The sequence below is a fragment of the Eptatretus burgeri genome, chromosome 15 (assembly GCF_056783735.1).
Source record: "Eptatretus burgeri isolate ZD-2024b chromosome 15, Ebu_testis_v1, whole genome shotgun sequence".
NCBI classification, from domain to species: domain Eukaryota; kingdom Metazoa; phylum Chordata; class Myxini; order Myxiniformes; family Myxinidae; genus Eptatretus; species Eptatretus burgeri.
In genome coordinates, this window is record NC_140975.1 from 18,630,861 (window position 1) to 18,652,484 (window position 21,624).

General features: G+C 40.5%; 1 protein-coding gene across 2 annotated transcripts in view; it reads right to left on the minus strand.

Moving 5' to 3' along the window:
* The window catches only part of MTRES1 (mitochondrial transcription rescue factor 1), a 42,876-nt gene extending 22,641 nt beyond the window's left edge, over nt 1-20,235 (minus strand). The window contains exons 1-3 of one of the 2 annotated variants that reach the window (XM_085858479.1): nt 20,047-20,235; nt 13,852-14,326; nt 13,580-13,755 (exon numbers count right to left, since the gene is read on the minus strand). In XM_085858479.1, coding sequence (XP_085714605.1) covers nt 13,580-13,755; nt 13,852-14,313 — 638 coding nt within the window. In that variant the 5' untranslated portion in view covers nt 14,314-14,326; nt 20,047-20,235. Of the gene's footprint in view, nt 1-13,579; nt 13,756-13,851; nt 14,327-19,987; nt 20,010-20,046 lie in introns of those variants that run through there. The other variant, XM_085858480.1, reaches the window with a different exon arrangement.
* Nucleotides 20,236-21,624: the final 1,389 nt, after the last annotated feature.

A 21,624-nucleotide genomic window follows, 5' to 3' on the forward strand; every position in this document is an offset into this window, starting at 1 on the left:
CGAAGGTGAAGGAGGTTATGTTTTCACCCCTTTCTGTAGGGTCGCCGAAATAGGTGACTCTTATTGTCAGTGATTCTGTCTGTTTGTTTGGATGTTTGTTTGGATGTTTGTTCGTTTGTCATCAGCATAATTGGTAGTAAACGTGGACCGATTTTGACCAAACTCGGGTGGTCGGGACATCTTATGACCTCGTGCTTTGGAAATTGTGATGCTTGCTCGGGATGCTTTGGTTCCCCAGCAACAACCGAAAAACCTTCAAAATCGGGACCGTTCACGCGAAATCAATTCCGAAAGCCATTATCCCACGTAGGGTAATGAAATTTGTAACGAATGATCCACAGGTCGTGCTCTATCAAATATATTCCGGATTTTGTGATATATGGAATACTTTACCCGCAGCACCCCCTACAATTAGGGTATGTGCAAAAATTGGCAAAAATTGAAGGTCCCCTCGCGACCAGGTGCAGATACGAATGAAACTTTGCAGGTTCATGGTACTCAATGAGTACTACAACTTTTCCTCAGGACATATTGACCGATTTTGCTTAGGTCAGGGGTCAAAGGTCAGTGCAAAAATCGATAATATGCGAGAACTGGAGGTGCCTTCGCGCCAAATGCTACTCCTCCTAAGGTTATGGTCGGATGGTCATGAAAATTCACACTAATCGTCTGGAATACATTGTGCACAAACGATTGAGCCGGATTTTCGATTTAGATCTTTGTTCACCGACAGCACCCCCTCGAACTTTGGGGATTTCAGATTTCAAACCACATTTTCGGTACTTTTCATTCAAATGGATACTGAGTCGTTATCAGTAGATGGAACTGGATGAGATTTGATATGCATAATCTTAAGGTGATTCCCTATCCGCTATAATGACATCCATTTTGCTCTATATCTTATAGTTTCCATGCTCTGCGACCCATCGCCACCTACCGGCTTGTTGGATTCGCTATATATGCAAGATATCTCTTATTGTCGGGTTTTCCGTGTGTGTGTGTGTGTGTGTGTGTGTGTGTGTGTGTGTGTGTGTGTGTGTGTGTGTGTGTGTGTGTGTGTGTGTGTGTGTGTGTGTGTGTGTGTGTGTGTGTGTGTGTGTGTGTAACGCGAGGCTCCACAGCACGAACCAGCGAACCGATTTCGATGAAACTTTGCCAACAGGTGGAATATATACTGGGAATGTGCACATTTGAATTTCGTTGCCTAGCAACCACCCGTTGCTGTGCAGCGACCGAAAAACCGCGTACAGTATTTTCAATACTTGTCCTTCACTTTTGAATGTAGAGAAACGAGACTTCGGAATTAAACACTTCGAGATATTTAGAAAATTTTACTTGAGCCGATTTTTGATTGAGCTTTTATTTTTCAAATGGTAGTCCTTCAAAAAAAATCGGGTGTCTATTTACCGTCATTTAAGGTGTGTATACAGTGTTTGTAAGGAACTACACCGTCGTTCCACCTTCGATCTCTCCTCGATCCAAACGTTATTGACCAGTGAAAAGGATCCAAAATAAATGGAATCATCGGCATTTCTGTCTTTGTGGATTTATTTACCGAAAACGATTACACGACCCACACACCACCTTCAATTATTTATTTCTTTACCGAAAACGATTCCACGACCCACACACCACCTCCAATTATTTATTTATTTATCCAAAACGATACCACGACCCACACACCACCTCCAATTATTTATTTATTTACCGAAAACGATTCTCCACCCACACACCACCTCCAATTATTTATTTATTTACCGAAAACGATTCCACGACCCACACTCCGCCTCCAATTATTTACTTATTTTCCGTAAACGATTCCACGATCCACACACCACCTTCAATTATTTATTTATTTACCGAAAACGATACCATGATCCACACACCACCTCCAATTATTTATTTATTTACCGAAAACGATTCCCCACCCACACACCACCTCCAATTATTTATTTATTTCCTGAAAACGATACCACGACCCACACACCACCTCCAATTATTTATTTATTTACCGAAAATGATTCTCCACCCACACACCACCTCCAATTATTTATATATTTACCGAAAACGATTCCACGACCCACACTCCGCCTCCAATTATTTATTTATTTATTTTCCGTAAACGATTCCACGATCCACACACCACCTCCAATTATTTAATTATTTACCGAAAACGATTCCACGACCCACACCCCACCTCCAATTATTTATTTATTTACCGAAAACGATTCCACGACCCACACACCACCTATTTATTATTTAAAGTGGGAGTGGCGTAGGAAAGTGGGCGTGGCTTATGAAAAATATTGTGTGGCTCAGGAGGTGTGGTCAAACAAGAGCATTGAGAGAAGTTTATCGGGGTGTGTGTGTGTGTGTGTGTGTGTGTGTGTGTGTGTGTGTGTGTGTGAGTGTGTGAGTGAGTGAGTGATAGAGAGATAGAGAGATAGAGAGATAGAGAGATAGAGAGATAGAGAGATAGAGAGATAGAGAGATAGAGAGATAGAGAGATAGAGATAGAGAGATAGAGAGATAGAGAGATAGAGAGATAGAGAGATAGAGAGATAGAGAGATAGAGAGATAGAGAGATAGAGAGATAGAGAGATAGAGAGATAGAGAGATAGAGAGATAGAGAGATAGAGAGATAGAGAGATAGAGAGATAGAGAGATAGAGAGATAGAGAGATAGAGAGATAGAGAGATAGAGATAGAGAGATAGAGAGATAGAGAGATAGAGAGATAGAGAGATAGAGAGATAGAGAGATAGAGAGATAGAGAGATAGAGAGATAGAGAGATAGAGAGATAGAGAGATAGAGAGATAGAGAGATAGAGAGATAGAGAGATAGAGAGATAGAGAGATAGAGAGATAGAGAGATAGAGAGATAGAGAGATAGAGAGATAGAGTGATAGAGTGATAGAGAGATAGAGAGATAGAGAGATAGAGAGATAGAGAGATAGAGAGATAGAGAGATAGAGAGATAGAGAGATAGAGAGATAGAGAGATAGAGAGATAGAGAGATAGAGAGATAGAGATAGAGAGATAGAGAGATAGAGAGATAGAGAGATAGAGAGATAGAGAGATAGAGAGATAGAGAGATAGAGAGATAGAGAGATAGAGAGATAGAGAGATAGAGAGATAGAGAGATAGAGAGATAGAGAGATAGAGAGATAGAGAGATAGAGAGATAGAGAGATAGAGAGATAGAGAGATAGAGAGATAGAGAGATAGAGAGATAGAGAGATAGAGAGATAGAGAGATAGAGATAGAGAGATAGAGAGATAGAGAGATAGAGAGATAGAGAGACAGAGAGAGAGAGAGACAGAGAGATAGAGAGATAGAGAGATAGAGAGATAGAGAGATAGAGAGATAGAGATAGAGATAGAGATAGAGATAGAGATAGAGATAGAGATAGAGATAGAGAGAGAGAGAGAGAGAGAGAGAGAGTCTGCAACGCGAGGCTCCACAGCACAAACCAGCAAGCCGATTGTTTTTCAAATGGTAGTCCTTAAAAAATAGGGTGTCTATTTACCATCATTTTTTATGAGGAGTGCCAGTTGGCAAAATACGCAATAGGAAAAATCTTGCCAGGCAGAGGAACAATTGTATGTGAACCAATACGTCTTGGCAATGAATCTTCGTCGGTGGATCGGTCAGAATGAAAAGCATCGTATCCAGCGCTTCGGTGCTCGCGAATCCCTCGTCGCCTACCGGCTTGTTTGTCTGTTTGTGTACAGGATATCTCAAAAAGTTGTAGACGGATCCGGATGAAATTTTGGGGGCAAGTTCGGTGTGTAACACGGACGAACTGATTAGATTTTTGTGAAGATCCGGATCCAGATCAGACTACTATAATTTTTTAAGTGATTCTTCACCATTGACAAATCGGGTCAAAAACGATATACAGCACGATATCTCAAAAAGTTGTGGACGGATTTGGACGAAACTTGGATGGACAGGTTGGGTGTGTTGCAAGGACGAATTGATTCGATTCGAGTGAAGATCCGAATCTGGATCTGAATACGAGAATTATTTAATTTTAAAAGTGATTCTTCACCATTGAGAGATGAGGCCAAAAACGATATAGTACTGTATAGCATGATATTTCAAAAATGTATTGGGCCCGATATGTTTTCATGGATCAGGCATTACTTGGCAGAGGTATTGGCTCAACCGAGTGCCCTTCTCGTTTAATACTTTATTCATTTATTCCACCTAAAATTATTCTTTTCCCAACAAAAGTTATTCAATTCAATGTCGCCATCTACTGTATATAACCACATTCATATCTCCTTTTCTGTATCCATATATTCATCTGTGTTTCATCTATGAATAGTTTGGAACAATGATAAAGTGTGATTTCTTACATTACAAAAACAATCTCTGATTTTTCAGATTAAGTCTCGTCATTTATGATAGAATCATTTATTTGGCATAAAACTTATCATCATCATTACTAATCAGTCCTATGCATTTTCTCACTTTCCTCTTTAACTTCTCCCTCCACCTCGTCTTCATCCTCTTTTCTTTCTTTGACATATTTAACATCCCAAACAATGCTCGAGTCATCGCTTTCACCCCACAGGATATCAAACATATATTCATCAGGATTCCTCAAAATTCCTTTATTTAAGATTTCTTTTTTCATAACGTTATACCAATAAGATTTTAATATGTTTCATAATTTTAATTTAATTTTAATTATATTTCCTTATTTAATACTGTATTAAGTCCCTCCCGTCACCCCCACCCCCCAAAAGACCACTATCAAAGATAAAACACCCCTATACATTAATTGGTGTCATGCTGATCCTCGGGAGCAAGTCTGGGTGTAATTGGGCCAGAACTGTAGGAGTGGCCTGACAACCAAACCCACAAACAAACAAACAAAGTCATAGACTGGTACTTACGAAATCGTCAACTTGACCTCTGACCATGTCTAATAAACGCTGTCTCTCGAGAAGGTAGCGATGCAAACCAGAAGTTTCTACGATGATTCTGTACCAAACCATCAAAAATCGAATGTTTTGGATGTTTGACCTCACTGTGACCTTGACCTTTGACCGATTTTGACCAAAATCTAATCAGCGCTAGCCACCACCCTCCTGAATCACGTGGTGTAATTTGACATTGGAAGCTTCTTCCGTTCTCGAGTTATCATTTTTTGGACGTTTGACCTCACTGTGACCTTGACCTTTAACCGATTTTGACCAAAATCTAATCAGCACTAGTCATCAGCCTCCTGAATCACGTGGTGTAATTTGACATTGGTAGCTTCTTCCGTTCTCGAGTTATCTGTACCAAACCATCAAAAATCAAATATTTGACCTCACCGTGACCTTGATCTTTGACCGATTTTGACCAAAATCTAATCAGCGCTAGCCACCACCCTCCTGAATCACGTGGTGTAATTTGACATTGGAAGCTTATTCCATTCTCGAGTTATCATTTTTTTATGTTTGACCTCACTGTGACCTTGACCTTTGACCGATTTTGACCAAAATCTATCAGCACTAGCCATCAGCCTCCTCAATCACATGGTGTAATTTGACATTGGTAGCTTCTTCCGTTCTAGAGTTATCTGTACCAAACCATCAAAAATCGAATATTTGACCTCACCGTGACCTTGACCTTTGACTGATTTTGACCAAAATCTAATCAGCACTAGCCATCACCCTCCTGAATCACGTGGTGTAATTTGACATTGGTAGCTTCTTCCGTTCTTGAGTTATCGTGCCTACAAACAAACAAACAAGCACTCATAGACTGGTACTTACGAAATCGTCAACTTGACCTCTGACTTTGTCTAATAAAAGCTGTCTCGAGAGAAGGTAGTGACGCAAACCAGAAGTTTCTACCATGATTCTGTACCAAACCATCAAAAATTGAATTTTTGACCCCACTGTGACCTTGACCTTTGACCGATTTTGACCAAACTCTAATCAGCGCTAGCCATCACCCTGCTGAATCACGTGGTGCAATTTGACATTGGTAGCTTCTTCCGTTCTCGAGTTATCATTTTTTGGATGTTTGACGTCACTGTGACCTTGACCTTTGACCGATTTTGACCAAAATCTAATCAGCACTAGCCATCACCCTTCTGAATCACGTGGTGTAATTTGACATTGGTAGCTTCTTCCGTTCTCGAGTTATCTGTACCAAACCATCAAAAATCGAATATTTGACCTCACTGTGACCTTGACTTTGACCAATTTCGACCAAAATCTAATCAGCACTTGCCATCACCCTCCTGAATCACGTGGTGTAATTTGACATTGGTAGCTTCTTCCGTTCGAGTTATCGTGCCTACAAACAAACAAACAAACAAACAGAAACGGAAGGCATCAATATACTTACGAAATCTTTAGATTTCGTAAGTAACAAGCAGTCATAGACTGGTACTTACAAAATCATCAACTTGACCTCTGACCTTCTCTCATAAAAGCTGTCTCTCGAGAAGGTAGCGACGCAAACCAGAAGTTTCTACGATGATTCTATACCAAACCATCAAAAATCGAATGTTTGACCTCACTGTGACCTTGACTTTCGACCGATTTTGACCAAAATCTAATCAGCGCTAGCCATCACCCTCCTGAATCACGTGGTGTAATTTGACATTGGTAGCTTCTTCCGTTCTCGGGTTATCATGTTTTGGATGTTTGACCTCACTGTGACCTTGACCATTGACCGATTTTTACCAAAATGTAATCAGCGCTAGCCATCACCCTCCTGAATCACGTGGTGTAACTTGACATTGGTAGCTTCTACCATTCTTGAGTTATCATGTTTTGGATGTTTGACCTCACTGTGACCTTGACCATTGACCGATTTTTACCAAAATGTAATCAGCGCTAGCCATCACCCTCCTGAATCACTTGGTGTAATTTGACATTGGTAGCTTCTTCCGTTCTCGAGTTATCGTGCCTATAAACAAACAAACACACGCACGCACACAAACAGAACGGAACTGATCAATATACTTACAAAATCTTTAGAAATCTTTAGATTTCGTAAGTAACAAACAAACCCACGAACACCGGTCTGTGAATTATCGCTAGGATTCAATCCTGCTTCAGTTATAGCTGTTAAAGTTTTGATTGCTTCCTCACCAACTACCTTAAAGAGTTATATTGGAATTTCCTTGGCATTTGGGACATTTTTATATGTAGTATAATTAACAGTGTGCATAATTCATTCATTATACTTTCCATTTTCTCCTTGTTAAGACTGGCTTGGTAGATTTCCATAATTCTTCAATAATCTTAGCAATTTCCATATTTTTATATTTATTTATGCCTTTATACTCATCTTCATCCTTGTTTTCTTCATGCACTTTTCCTTCTTCCACATATTCTTCGTTATTTCCTTTTTCATCTTCATCAACATCCCTCACAAGCCTCGAGACATCTCCTCACAGCATATCAAATATATTCATCTGGATTACTGGATATTCTTGTATCCAAGATGAACTTTTTCAGAAAGTATTTCTAATAAGATTTGTTCAGGGTTTCTAAAACAGCTCTATATTTCAACAACAAAAAACCCGATAACTATAGAATATCAAAATTAAATTTTAATGCTTCATTATATAATACTGTATTAAAATTACATTTTAATATGTTTCATTACTTAATACTGTATTAAGTTTAAATTTTAATACGTTTCATTACTTAATACTGTATTAAGTTTAAATTTTAATGTTTCATTATATAATACTGTATAAAAATTAAATTTTAATGTTTCATTACTTAATACTGTATTAAGTTTAAATTTTAATGTTTCATTACTTAATACTGTATTAAGTTTAAATTTTAATGTTTCATTATATAATACTGTATAAAAATTAAATTTTAATATGTTTCATTACTTAATACTGTATTAAGTTTAAATTTTAATGTTTCATTATATAATACTGTATTAAAATGTAATTTTAATATGTTTAATTATCTAATACTGTATTAAGTTTAAATGTGAATGTTTCATTATTTAATACTGCATTAAAATTATCAATTTTTATATGTTTCATTACTTAATACTGTATTAAGTTTAAATTTTAATGTCTCATTATTTAATACTGTATTAAAATTATCTATTTTAATATGTTTCATTACTTAATACTGTATTAAGTTTAAATTTTAATATGTTTCATAAGTTAATACTGTATTAAGTTTAAATTTTAATGTTTCATTATAAAATACTGCATTAAAATTAAATTTTAATATGTTTCATTATATAATACTGTATTAAGTTTAAATTTTAATATGTTTCATTATTTAATACTGTATTAAAATTATAAATTTTAATATGTTTCATTACTTAATACTGTATTAAGTTTAAATTGTAATGTCTCATTATTTAATACTGTATTAAAATTATAAATTTTAATATGTTTCATTACTTAATACTGTATTAAGTTTAAATTTTAATATGTTTCATTACTTCATACTGTATTAAGTTTAAATTTTAATACGTTTCATTACTTAATACTGTATTAAGTTTAAATTTTAATACGTTTCATCACTTAATACTGTATTAAGTTTAAATTTTAATATGTTTCATTATATAATACTGTATTAAAATTAAATTTTAATATGATTAATTATTTAGTACTATATTAAGTTTAAATTTTAATATGTTTCATGATTTAATACTGTATTAAAATTGTAAATTTTAATGTTTCATACTTAATACTGTATTAAGTTTAAATTTTAATACGTTTCATTACTTAATACTGTCCAAGTTTAAATTAATATGTTTCATGATATAATACTGTATTAAAATTCAATTTTAATGTTTCATTATTTAATACTGTACTAAGTTTAAATTTTAATATCTTTCATTATTTAATACTGTATTAAGTTTAAATTTTAATATGTTTCATTACTTAATACTGTATTAAGTTTAAATTTTAATGTTTCATTATATAATACTGTATTAAAATTAAATTTTAATACGTTTCATTATTTAATACTGTATTAAGTTTAAATTTTCATATGTCTCATTACTTAATACTGTATTAAGTTTAAATTTTAATACGTTTCATTATATAATACTGTATTAAAATTATAAATTTTAATATTTCATTATTTAATACTGCATTGAAATTTAATTGCAATATATTTCATTATATAATACTGAACTAAAACGAGAAGGGCACTCGGTAGAGCGCATACCTCCGCTACGCAATACCTGATCCACGAGAACATATGTGGCCCAATACATTTTTGAAATATCATGCTATATAACATTTTTGGCCCAATCTCTCATGGTGAAGAATCACTTTTAAAATTAAATAATTACCTTATCCAGATCTTCACCAAAATCAAATAAATTCGTCCTTTCCACACATCCAACGTGTCCACCAAGTGTCATCCGAATCCGTCCACAACTTTTTGAGATATCGTGTTATATATATATATATATATATATATATATATATATATATATATATATATATATATATATATATATATATATATATATATATATATATATATATATATATATATATATATATATATATATATATATATATATATATATATATATATCGGTTTAGCCCTATCTCTCAATGGTGAAGAATCACTTGAAAATTATCAGATGCGGATCTGGATCCGGATCTTCACCAAAATCTAATCAGTTCGTGCATGTCACACACCAAACCTGTCCACAAAATTTAATTTGGATCCGTCTACAGCTTTTTGAGATATCCTGGACACAAACAAACAAGCAAATAGACAAAAACGGGTGAAAAACATAACTGCCTCCACCTTCGGTGGTGGAGGTAATTCAGTTTTAATATTTCCTGATATAACAATTTGTTAAAATAAAATTTTAATATTTTAGTTTTGCGACACTTGTGCATGTTGTTTCAGGGATTAGCGAGAGAGAAGTTGTTGTGATGGGAGGGGATTTGAATGGACATATTGGGGAGTTATCAGAGGGATTTGAGGTTGTGCATGGTGGGTCAGGTTTCGGAGTTAGAAACACTGAAGGTGGAAGAATACTTGAATTTGGAGATGCTTTAGGTATGGTCGTCTGCAACACAATTTTTGCAAAGAGGCCGAGCAGACTTCACTTTTGAGTCAGTAGGTTGTGGGGGAAAAATTATATTAATGTATTCTAAATTGTAACAAATGGGGTTTTAGAAATTTAAATTTTATTCTATAAGTCGAATTGGCTGTCCTTTTTAGCCAAGAGTCTTTTGCCCTAAATGTTGATAAAATGTCTTGTTCTGGAGCGGTGTGACCTGGGCTGATAACAGCAAACCTTTGCCTTGAAATGTACGTCGTGTACTTCTCACCTAGAAGACATGTATGCAGTTTGAATTGGCAGCCCCCACCACTCTCCCATGAAAGTATAAGGTCAGGTCAGGTATGGGAGCATGTGCCAGAACAGCGCGTCGCTGCGTCCACTTTCCGCCGGTACTCCAGGGGCCTCCATCTGGCCATCCCCCAGGCAGATGCCAGGCCCATCCCCATCTCCTTGAGATGATGGTCAACCTGCTGCAACCATGAGACACGTGGTCGGCCCACTGGCCTCCTCCACTCATGAGACTCCCTTGCTGAGACAATCTGGCGAGCAGGATCAGCGTCAGGAAAACGAGCCACATGTCCATACAGCCGCAGCTGACGCTCACGGACTATGCAGGTAACAAAGATCATCCGAGTCTCTCTCAGCAACCGCTCGTTGGACACAAAATCCGACCAGCGATAGCCAAGGATTCTCCGAAGAGACCTGGTACCAAAGGAATTAAGTCTCCATCTCAGATCCTTGGTCAGAGTCCAAGTCTCGCACCCATAGAGCAAGACTGGAAGTACCAAGGACCTGAAGACTCGGACTTTCGTCCTCCCGCACAGGTACCGGCAGCGCCACACCCCATGATCCAGTGAATCCATGACTCCCCAGGCCCGACCCAGACGTCTATTGACCTCCGGCTCACAACCTGCGGAGACATGAATATCACTGCCAAGGTAAGTGAATCTATCCACGACCTCAACATCCTCACCACAAACAAACAGACACAGACAGGACAGCAGCATCCAAGATGTCACCGAAAGCCTGGATCTTAGTTTTGACCCAAGAAATCCGTAATCTCAACGGCTCCGACTCCTCATTCAGCACCTCCAGGGCACCCAAGAGGATGTCTAAAGTCTCCGCAAAGATGACTGCATCATCTGCAAAATCAAGGTCCGAGATCTTGACATTGCCAAACGATGCACCGCAACTTGATCTCTCCGACATCCTCCCAAAAATCCAGTTCATACAAGTGCTGAAAAGTGTGGGGGCAAGTACACATCCCTGACGAACTCCAGTAACAACTGGAAATAAGTCAGAGATGGTACCACCACACTTAACAGCACTCTCAGTACCAGAGTCGAGTTCAGACATCAGATCGATCAGTTTCGGTGGCACCCCACGAAGACCAAGAATCCTCCAGAGGACATCCCGATTCACTGAATCGAACGCTTTACAGAGATCAACATAGGCTGCAAGCAGCCCCTGCCGAAACTCTCGTCTGCGTTCGGTGAGGGCACGAAGTGCAAGGATACGGTCAATCGTTGACCTCTTTGGTGTAAAGCCTGACTGCTCTGGACGCTGGTGCTCAAGCAGACGGTGGCGAACCCTATCAAGAATTATCCGAGCAAAGACTTTGCCCGGCACTGAGAGCAGCGTCACCCCTCGGTAGTTGTTGCAGTCTTGGCGATCACCCTTCCCTTTCCAGAGAGGGACAACAAGGCCCCTCTTCCAGTCAGTTGGGATGATGCCTGTGTTCCAGGCAGAGCACAAAACTGCATGCAACGACACGAGTGCAGCATTTCCACCAGCCTTGAGAAGTTCGGCATGGATGCCACAGATCCCTGGAGCTTTGCCCCGTTTCAACTGGTTCACCGCAGCCCGTGTTTCCACAAGCGATGGTGGACCACAGTTGATTCGAGGGTCAGCAACAGGGATTGTAACACCCTTGACGTCCAACTCGACAGCTGGGGGATCAGCCTGGTACAACCGCTCAAAGTAACCGGCCCAGCGGGCCTTCACTTCAGACTCCTCTGTCAAGAGCCTACCACTCTGCTCGAACTGCAGTGCTCCGAGGGATGGGCTTGGATGAACGTAATGCGCGAATTCCCCTGTAAGTGGGACGAGAATCACCTGTCCACAGGTGATGCTCTACCCCCTCACAGATTCCTCGCACATAGGCCTCCTTGTCCACCCTCAGTGCACGTACAGTTTTACGCCTCAGCTAACTGAACAGCTCAGCTCTGCCATTCAGCCTGGCCCTGAATTTTATACATGAAAGTATAAAATGCTTTGAAATGCAAAATTGTTTAAGTGCAAGCATGTGAGGATGTATGGCATCTCAGTGGCTTGTACTCCTTGGGACTGACCAAGTACCAAGTAATAATACAACTCTCTGATGTAATGTACTTAAGCTGTGGAAAGTGAATTAATTGGGTTGGTTTAATGGTTAACTAAAAAGTAAGATCAATAAAGTAGAATAATAATATTGCAACGAATGTGGGTTCTGTTTGTTCATTGTGTGAAGTGTACGAGGGATAAATTTAAAACCGAATTGGCTAGACCTTAAGCCCTGAAGTTAAATAGGATTCCACATCAACCAGGAAGAATCCTTCAACGATCACAACGGGGTGGGTGAAAAATCCACAACAGATATTGTGGATAAAGAGCCAGATAGACTACTTTCTAGTTAGATGAGATAGGACGTTGGTCAAGGATGTGAAAACAATAGGTGGAGAAGAATGAGCCTTACAGCATCAGTTTCTCGTGTGTGATGTAAAGTTAAGTTGGAGTAGGGAAAAGAGGAAATCTTGTGTCCCAATGAGAATAATATGGAAACTAAGAGATCAGAATGCAAAGGAACATTTCTATAGGGAACACAATAAAAAGAGAATGGCGAGGTGGATGTGTAATGTGACACTGAAGGATAGGAAACCAAATGTGGAATTAAGAGATAGGTTTGGTATGGAAAGCATTAGTGAGGTTGAGTATGGGTAGGTTGAGATGGTTCAGATATGTGGAAAGGATGGGGGTGGCAGCTCTGTGAAGAGGTGTGTAAATGTGAATGTGATGGGAAGGAGAGCTGGAGGTCGTCCGAGGAGAACATGAGATGTGTTGCTGAGAGATGATCTTAAAGTTAAAGGCCGAACAAGAGGGCAAGCAAGGGATCGTGCAGTCGGGAAAGCAGCCATTATGTGAACCACGGCTTACACGATTCATAATTTAAGCTTTGGAAGTTAAAACATGAAATAACTTAAATACCAACACACAGCACCACTTCAGATTTTTAAAAAAGCCTTTCCAGCATTAGGAATAAAATTAAATCAAATCTCACTTACTTTAAGCTTTCCTGTGGCCCCTTATACTATCTGTAAAGCCACTTAAACAAATAATGAAGGAACAAAGCAAAATAAGAGAAGGTAGATAAGAGAAAAGTAAGAGGGTATTGGCCATCCTATTTTACACTCATGAACACATTAACGATCACGGAAGATGCTTCAATAAACTGATTTCAGGGTAAAAGAGCAAATTCCACTGCACCAATGCTTCAACACATAGCAAGACCTACCGGCGTGAGAGGCCAAGTCCAGCTTTGAGAATACTGTCAAACCGAAGAGAAAGAACAACAACATTCAGATCTTTGAAAGTCTTGGTCCCACCAGGTCCTTCAGGTGTTGCCAGCTCCTCGTCCGAACTGCTCCCGTCATCCGAGCTGCTCCCGTCATCCGAGCTGCTCCCGTCATCCTACCCAGCAAAAAATAAAAAATAAAAATAAATCTAAATACATTCCAAAAAAACAAACCAAGAGTTATAATAACATTGACACACTGAATATCAGACCTCCAATCCATGTGGCTGCTTTCGATACGACCGTTTCTTTTGGTCAGATGCCCCCATGCAGGTGAACTGGATCCTGCCTTTGGGCAGTAATGCCGCAAATAGTGGAGAGTCAGAATGTGTGGAGTTGACAAAGCTGAGTGAAGAATAGCTTTCTGAATCAAAACCATTTTTGACAGGAGGAATAAGAAATGATACAATAGGGGAGAGTGGGTGAAAGAGTAGGGACGGGAGTACAAGACTGTGTAAACGTGAAAATGATCGACAGTCGGGTGAATGTACAGCAAACCGACAAAGAACTTGAAGAGTGGAGGCCAAGGATGACCAGTGGTGAAAGAAAGGGTGATAAAGAGAAAGATGATACGATGGCACTGCAGTGGGAGAGGTCAAGAAATGAAAATTGCGAAGAAAGGCAACGGAGTAGCGCCCCGGGGATCCCAGCACTCGGTGGAGATGAAGATACATGACGTCACTTCACCTGAAACAACAAATGGAGATAACTTTCGACCGGGCTTTACAATGTTCATCTTTTCCTATTCTCTGCTGATACTCTTGAGTTTTAGGTTAAACTCATTAATTTTTCCCCTTTTGTAGCAACTCTGTGAACCAACATTTCACAAAGGAATCACTTCATAAAGAGGCTATTTGAACCGTTTGCCCTTCCAATTTGAACACGCTTATCTCATGATGCAAAGACTCTTGTTCAAATCCCACACACTGTGTCAATATGTCCATTATCGGCGAGGTGATAATGTCCCAGCAATTCCTGTGAAACATAACAAAAGGACCTCCACAAGTGGTAGATGCTGTCAGGAAAGAAATATATAAATAAATTGGTTCACGGGTGCCAGCAGTGACCACTATATTCGTTGTCTGTCTGTCTGTCTGTCTGTCTGTCTGTCTGTCTGTGACTCTCTCCAGAGCATAGCTCGTGACGTTTGATGCGATCTTGATGAAAGTTGGACATAAACTCGATATCATGGTCTAGTTGTGTCTTTTTGTATGAGGGGCGTCCCACGCCCCTTGTGGGCGGAGCCACGCCCACTTCAACTTTTTATTTATTTATTTTTTCTCGATTTTTTTCTCGCAATTTCATTTTCTAGAAGCTGTGCGTAATGTCCATAAGTACAACATATAAAAAAAAAATCCGATTTGATTTGGTCAATTTTGATGGAAGAGATAGGTTTCTACAGTAGGGCTTCCTCAAAAACTTCCATGAACTCAATTGTACCTATCGTGGCATTGTTCAACAATGCCCGCAAACTATAGTCACCTCCCGGCTTGTTCAAACTACCTTTGGTGAGCTTCTGGAACATTACCAGGTAGTCTGAAGCACCTTGTTTGCTTGTCATGTCCAATATAAAAGGACAAACAACAAAAACGAGAAACCTATTCACAACCATCGACTTATTGTTGAGTAACTGCAGTCCATTTGTCCTCACCCCCTCCTCTTCCCCTCTATAACTATATCTTCATGAATAACTGCCGTTATTCATGCAATAAGAGGCCTATTTCATACGGAATCATCCACTGCACATTTATCCTGCATGTGTAAGACTGTGCCTTTGTTGCATTTAGGAGTAAACAGCATTATTTACGAAGGAAATTCCTTGGTTTGTGATTTACCAGCAGGGCATTCCCTGGTGCTGTTCTAATCCTGTTGGAATTTTGAGTGAAATCAAATTTTGTTTAAAAAAAATTTTGTTTGTGGGGGCCTAAAAGACTTCCCTACACCCACGAAGGAATGGGGTTTGGGATAATTTAATATTACCTTTCACGTAGCTACAAATGTTTGTGCACGATGAAGCAACTTGAATTAATGAATTAACCTTTTTTTTTTTTTTTTAAAGAACATTTTCAAAAAAGGTTTTTTTTTGCCTTAAACACTCCCCGGTACACAATGATGACCCTCTGGAAGTTTGATGAAGATCTGTTTGGCCATCTCTGAGAAAAATGGCTACAGACAAACAGACGTACACACAAATGGCTCTCTTAAAGTGTAGATTTGCCAAGAGTGACTGACCAATCATTGAAAATGATGTGTTCATAAACTACTTGTGAAACTACTGAAACTGATTTTTAGCTCACCTGGATTTTAGTCCGGTGAGGTTATGTGATCGAGCAGCGTCCGTCGGTGAGTGAGTGAGTCAGTGAGTCCGTAAACACTTCAGTAATTATCTCGACAACCAAACACACGATTTTGATGAAACTTCACCACAAGCTTCATATCTGATGCTGAACGAAGGTGTATAGACCGCATCAAAATCTGCGCTCATTCAGGGGGTCAATGTGGGGGTTGGTGGGGGTGTTTGCACCCCCTCTCCCCAAAATAGGTATTTACTCTCTTTCGAAACGACACAAACGATTTTGATGAAACTTGACCACAAGCTTCATCACCCGTGATGTACTAAAGTTTATTCATGGCATTAATAAAAATCAGGGTCTCGGGATGTCTGCGGGGAGGTTCGAGTGACTGTTGCTCCTGATCCAGGTGGGCTTCAGGAGGTGCGTTCCTATTTTCAGATGAGCAAAGAGAAAGCAGACAAAATTTATGAAAATGGAAACTTCGTATTGCACCGGACTGCACCATTGAAGCCTCTAAATGTTGAAAGTTTCTCCAGCGGAGGGGAATGCATCCTCCCACACCGACCCAATATTTCACGCTTCACCAGAAGTCTCCACATAAGCACATTTTATGTAGAGGGACAAGTTTGTGCATTTTCTCTTTAAACATCATCACTCAGTTTACTATTCATTTAGACTGGAGTATGATGAACCATGGTTTTAGCATGGCAAAAAAAGTCACTGTACCTGGGTTCTCCCTTCACCTTTTGGAAAATGCTACCAGGCAACAAAATGATCATGTCAAAATAAGTGATGGATTATATTGATGAGTTAATGAGGGGTAGTTGAACAAACCAGAGAGTTGGTGTCAAAGCCACCCAATGCTCGCCTGTTTATACATTTATTATATCGTTTTTAAAAGACGAGTCTAATAATATTTTTTATAAAGCATTGCAGTGAAGTCTGATCCAAATCATTTTAAAGCATTATATGTATTTGTAATCAGTAAAAAAATTGTGTGGTAGATGAAAACATTAGAAAGGGAATAACTTGCACCAAAAACTTTAACATTTTCACGCTCACGCTCACGCCGGGGTTATCGCTATAGCTCTCTGTTCTTCGAACAGGTGAGCTAAAAAAAATTTAAATCATTTGTTAATTTCAACTTCATTACACCAATAATATACCCCAAAGGAACCTCCATGCCAAATATCAGCATCCTCGTACACATATTAAATGAATGGCAAACTTCTAAATAACTTGCACCAAAAACTTTAACGTTGATGTGCTACAAAAAAGTTAAGTTCAAAACAGGTCAAAAATTTAAAACATTTGAAATTATTTTTTAATTTAAACTTCACAACATCAATAATATACCCCAAAGGAACCTCCATGCCAAATATCAGCATCCTAGTACACATATTAAATGAATGGCAAACTTCTAAATAACTTGCACCAAAAACTAACATTTTCACGCTCACGCTGACGCTCACGCTGACGCTCACGGGCTTATCGCTATAGCTCTCTGTTCTTCGAACAGGTGAGCTAAAAAATTTTTTTAATCATTTGTTAATTTCAACTCCATTACACCAATAATATACCCCAAAGGAACCTCCATGCCAAATATCAGCATCCTAGTATACATATTAAATGAATGGCAAACTTCTAAATAACTTGCACCAAAAACTTTAACATTTTCACGCTCACGGGCTTATCGCTATAGCTCTCTGTTCTTCGAACAGGTGAACTAAAAAATGTTTTAATCATTTGTTAATTTCAACTTCATTACACCAATAATCTACCCCAAAGGAACCTCCATGCCAAATATCAGCATCCAAGTTCACACATTAAATGAATGGCAAGCTTCTAAATAACTTGCACCAGAAACTTTAACATTTTCACGCTCACACGCTCACGCCGGGGGTATCGTGATAGCTCTCTATTCTTCGAACAGGTAAGCTAAAAATGACTGAACTAGAGATAACTCGATTAAATCACAAAGAGGAGCAATTTGTATGAAAGAGCAAATTAGAAACTAGTCATAAAAATCAAATTCAGTCGAATCTGGATAAGAAGCGTATGCATGACTGTAAGCACATCTATCTTGTATATTATTTCCGAGTTTGTGGTTTCGTGTCGCTCTATCTTCGACTTTGTTCTGCGCTCGAGTAACGTGATATTCGGCTTACATTATCTCAAAGACCATATGAGGTGCATGGCACAAAAAAAGTAAATAAAATGGTTCTGAAACAGTGAAATCATATTCCACTTACTGCATTAAAGTAAAATTACTACTGATACTCTGCATCAGTTCCTTTCTCAAACACACCCACCCCAACATGTCGCGCAGAGCACGGGTTATGCTAGTCTATAATTGTGTGTGTGTGTGTGTGTGTGTGTGTGTGTGTGTGTGTGTGTGTGTGTGTGTGTGTGTGTACCCAAACTTTGCAAGCATCTTAAGGGAACTCCAAGGGAGTACATGAGTGAAAATTAGGTGTTTAGGTTAATTAAAAAATCCCCTTTGAAGATAATTAACGGCCTTATTTAATTATCCTTTATCAAGGCTTATCCTTGCTCACCTCGCTGGGGTCTGAATTCACCTTGTGGTTGTTGTTTTTTTTGGCCTGCTCACAATACCTTCTTGACTTGGAACAATGTTTAACAATTTCTTCACCATAAAGTTTTTTAATATAAATGTTTTTAAAGATAAAAAAGTTTGTTTTTTATAAAATATATTGATCGACTTGAACAAAGTTCAGGGCCCACTCACCTGTGTTGCAGCGGTGGGGTGTTGCAGCGGTGGGGTGTTGCAGCGGTGGGGTGTTGCAGCGGTGGGGTGTTGCAGCGGTGGGGTGTTGCAGCGGTGGGGTGTTGCAGCGGTGGGGTGTTGCAGCGGTGGGGTGTTGCAGCGGTGGGGTGTTGCAGCGGTGGGGTGTTGCAGCGGTGGGGTGTTGCAGCGGTGGGGTGTTGCAGCGGTGGGGTGTTGCAGCGGTGGGGTGTTGCAGCGGTGGGGTGTTGCAGCGGTGGGGTGTTGCAGCGGTGGGGTGTTGCAGCGGTGGGGTGTTGCAGCGGTGGGGTGTTGTAGCGGTGGGGTGTTGTAGCATTGGGGTGTTGTAGCGGTGGGGTGTTGTAGCATTGGGGTGTTGTAGCGGTGGGGTGTTGTTGCGGTGGGGTGTTGTAGCGGTGGGGTGTTGTAGCGGTGGGGTGTTGTAGCGGTGGGGTGTTGTAGCGGGGGGGTGTTGTGTGGGTGGCGTGTTGTAGCGGTGGGGTGTTGTGGCGGTGGGGTGTTGTAGCGGTGGGGTGTTGTAGCGGGGGGGTGTTGTAGCGGTGGGGTGTTGTAGCGGTGGGGTGTTGTAGCGGTGGGGTGTTGTAGCGGTGGGGTGTTGTAGCGGTGGGGTGTTGTAGCGGTGGGGTGTTGTAGCGGTGGGGTGTTGTAGCGGTGGGGTGTTGTAGCGGTGGGGTGTTGTAGCGGTGGGGTGTTGTCGCGGTGGGGTGTTGTCGCGGTGGGGTGTTGTCGCGGTGGGGTGTTGTCGTGGTGGGGTGTTGTAGCGGTGGGGTGTTGTAGCGGTGGGGTGTTGTAGCGGTGGGGTGTTGTAGCGGTGGGGTGTTGTAGCGGTGGGGTGTTGTAGCGGTGGGGTGTTGTAGCGGTGGGGTGTTGTAGCGGTGGGGTGTTGTAGCGGTGGGGTGTTGTAGCGGTGGGGTGTTGTAGCGGTGGGGTGTTGTAGCGGTGGGGTGTTGTAGCGGTGGGGTGTTGTAGCGGTGGGGTGTTGTAGCGGTGGGGTGTTGTAGCGGTGGGGTGTTGTAGCGGTGGGGTGTTGCAGCGGTGGGGTGTTGTAGCATTGGGGTGTTGTAGCGGTGGGGTGTTGTAGCGGTGGGGTGTTGTAGCGGTGGGGTGTTGTAGCGGTGGGGTGTTGTAGCGGTGGGGTGTTGTGGTATTGGAGTGTTGTAGCGGTGGGGTGTTGCAGCATTGGGGTGTTGTCGTGGTGGGAGTTATGTTGGGGTATTACATTAATGTTTGGGTGTTGCAGCGTTGGGATTCGAACCAAAGAATAAAACAGCCGAAAAACAAACTTACACTTCAACCTTTGGGCTTAAGAAGTAAATGAGTAACGACAGGAATCTGAAGCCGATTACCTCGCTGTCGACGACCTCAGCATCGGAAGGCGAGCAGTGGCAAATTAAGCCCCGTTTATCATTTTATATTTGGGAGTACAGTTCTCTCTCACAGATAACTAGGAATCTACGAACCAAAAATAAAAAATAAAACTTTTTTTGAAGGATGTGTTTAAACGAGGAAGATGTTTTAGAAAAACAAAACAAAACGGTTTTGTCGGTCAGGAATATTAAATGAAGTTAAAAAGGAATGAGTATTCCGAGAATCGACTTTTTATAAAAGTGATCGAATGTAGTCAGTATTTGTAAACCTCCACCTTTAAGAATGTTACTTCACAATAATTAAACAGAATCCGCTTCCTGATTAACTTGGACCATACACCGCTCATAACGAAACCGGAAATTAATACCACCGCGGTATGTGTTGCTTTGACGCCAATTTATGAACACGTGTTCCACACAATGAACAACTAAATGAAGCTGAGGTTAAAAAAAACACAATCTACATTTACTGAATCAATTCGTAACAAAAAATCGTTTAATAGTGCGAGTAACAATGTAAATCAATAAATACATGTAGCAGTTGTCAGCGTCAGAGAAAAGCAGGCGGGGAGGACCACTGATGTTTATATTAACTGGTTGTGAAGTAATACCGTGTATTCATTTGTCCAGCGATTGTGAAGCCGAGCGGCGGCCATATTGTGACACCCAGGAAGTAGCGGCGGCCATATTGTGACACCCAGAAAGTAGCGGCGGCCATATTGTGACACCCAGGAAGTAGCGGCGGCCATATTGTGACACCCAGAAAGTAGCGGCGGCCATATTGTGACACCCAGGAAGTAGCGGCGGCCATATTGTGACACCCAGGAAGTAGCGCCACTCATTTGAAACAAAATGCCTTGAAGTGTTTTTTTGGGTGGGGGGTGAGGTGTTGGAGTGGAGTGTTTTGGGGGGGGGGCGTGGGGGGTGTTTGGGGATCTCATTTCAAGAGATTGTGCAATCGAGGCTCATGGGCGAGCAAGAGCAGAATGGAAGGGAACAAAATGGAAAGGGGAACACAAAACAGCGTAGCACAAGGGAGAGTGAAATTAAGGGAGAAAGGACATGCTATTGGGATGAACTATCTGTATTCAAGCTGAATGAAACACAGCAAGAAGAGGAAGGGAGGAGGTGGGAATGAAACAGAAAAAAAGGAACAAACGAAAATGGGGAGAGAGGGAAAATCATAATAACCTGGAAAAAGGAGTGCTTGGGAATGGGATCATTTGGGGGTGGAAGACATCATGATCAGTATGGATGGGGATGGCCTGAGTTCATGGTGAACAGCTGTTTTGAAGCCTTGGAGGGAAGAATGGACTGAACAGATTGGGGGAAGTTGGCTCCACAGGTGAGCAGTCAGTGAGCCTGGACTTAGGGAGTTTATTAAAAGATGAGGGTTATGGGCAGAGCCCATCCACCCCACAGACACGTGGGAGGGACAGAGCCAAGAAAGGGCAGAGGGTGCAAGACATAAAAGGAGGCAGTAGAATGCAGAGAGACACCAAACTGTCTGCAATGTGAGATGAACACACTTCGCTTCATCACGGGACAGCACAAAGA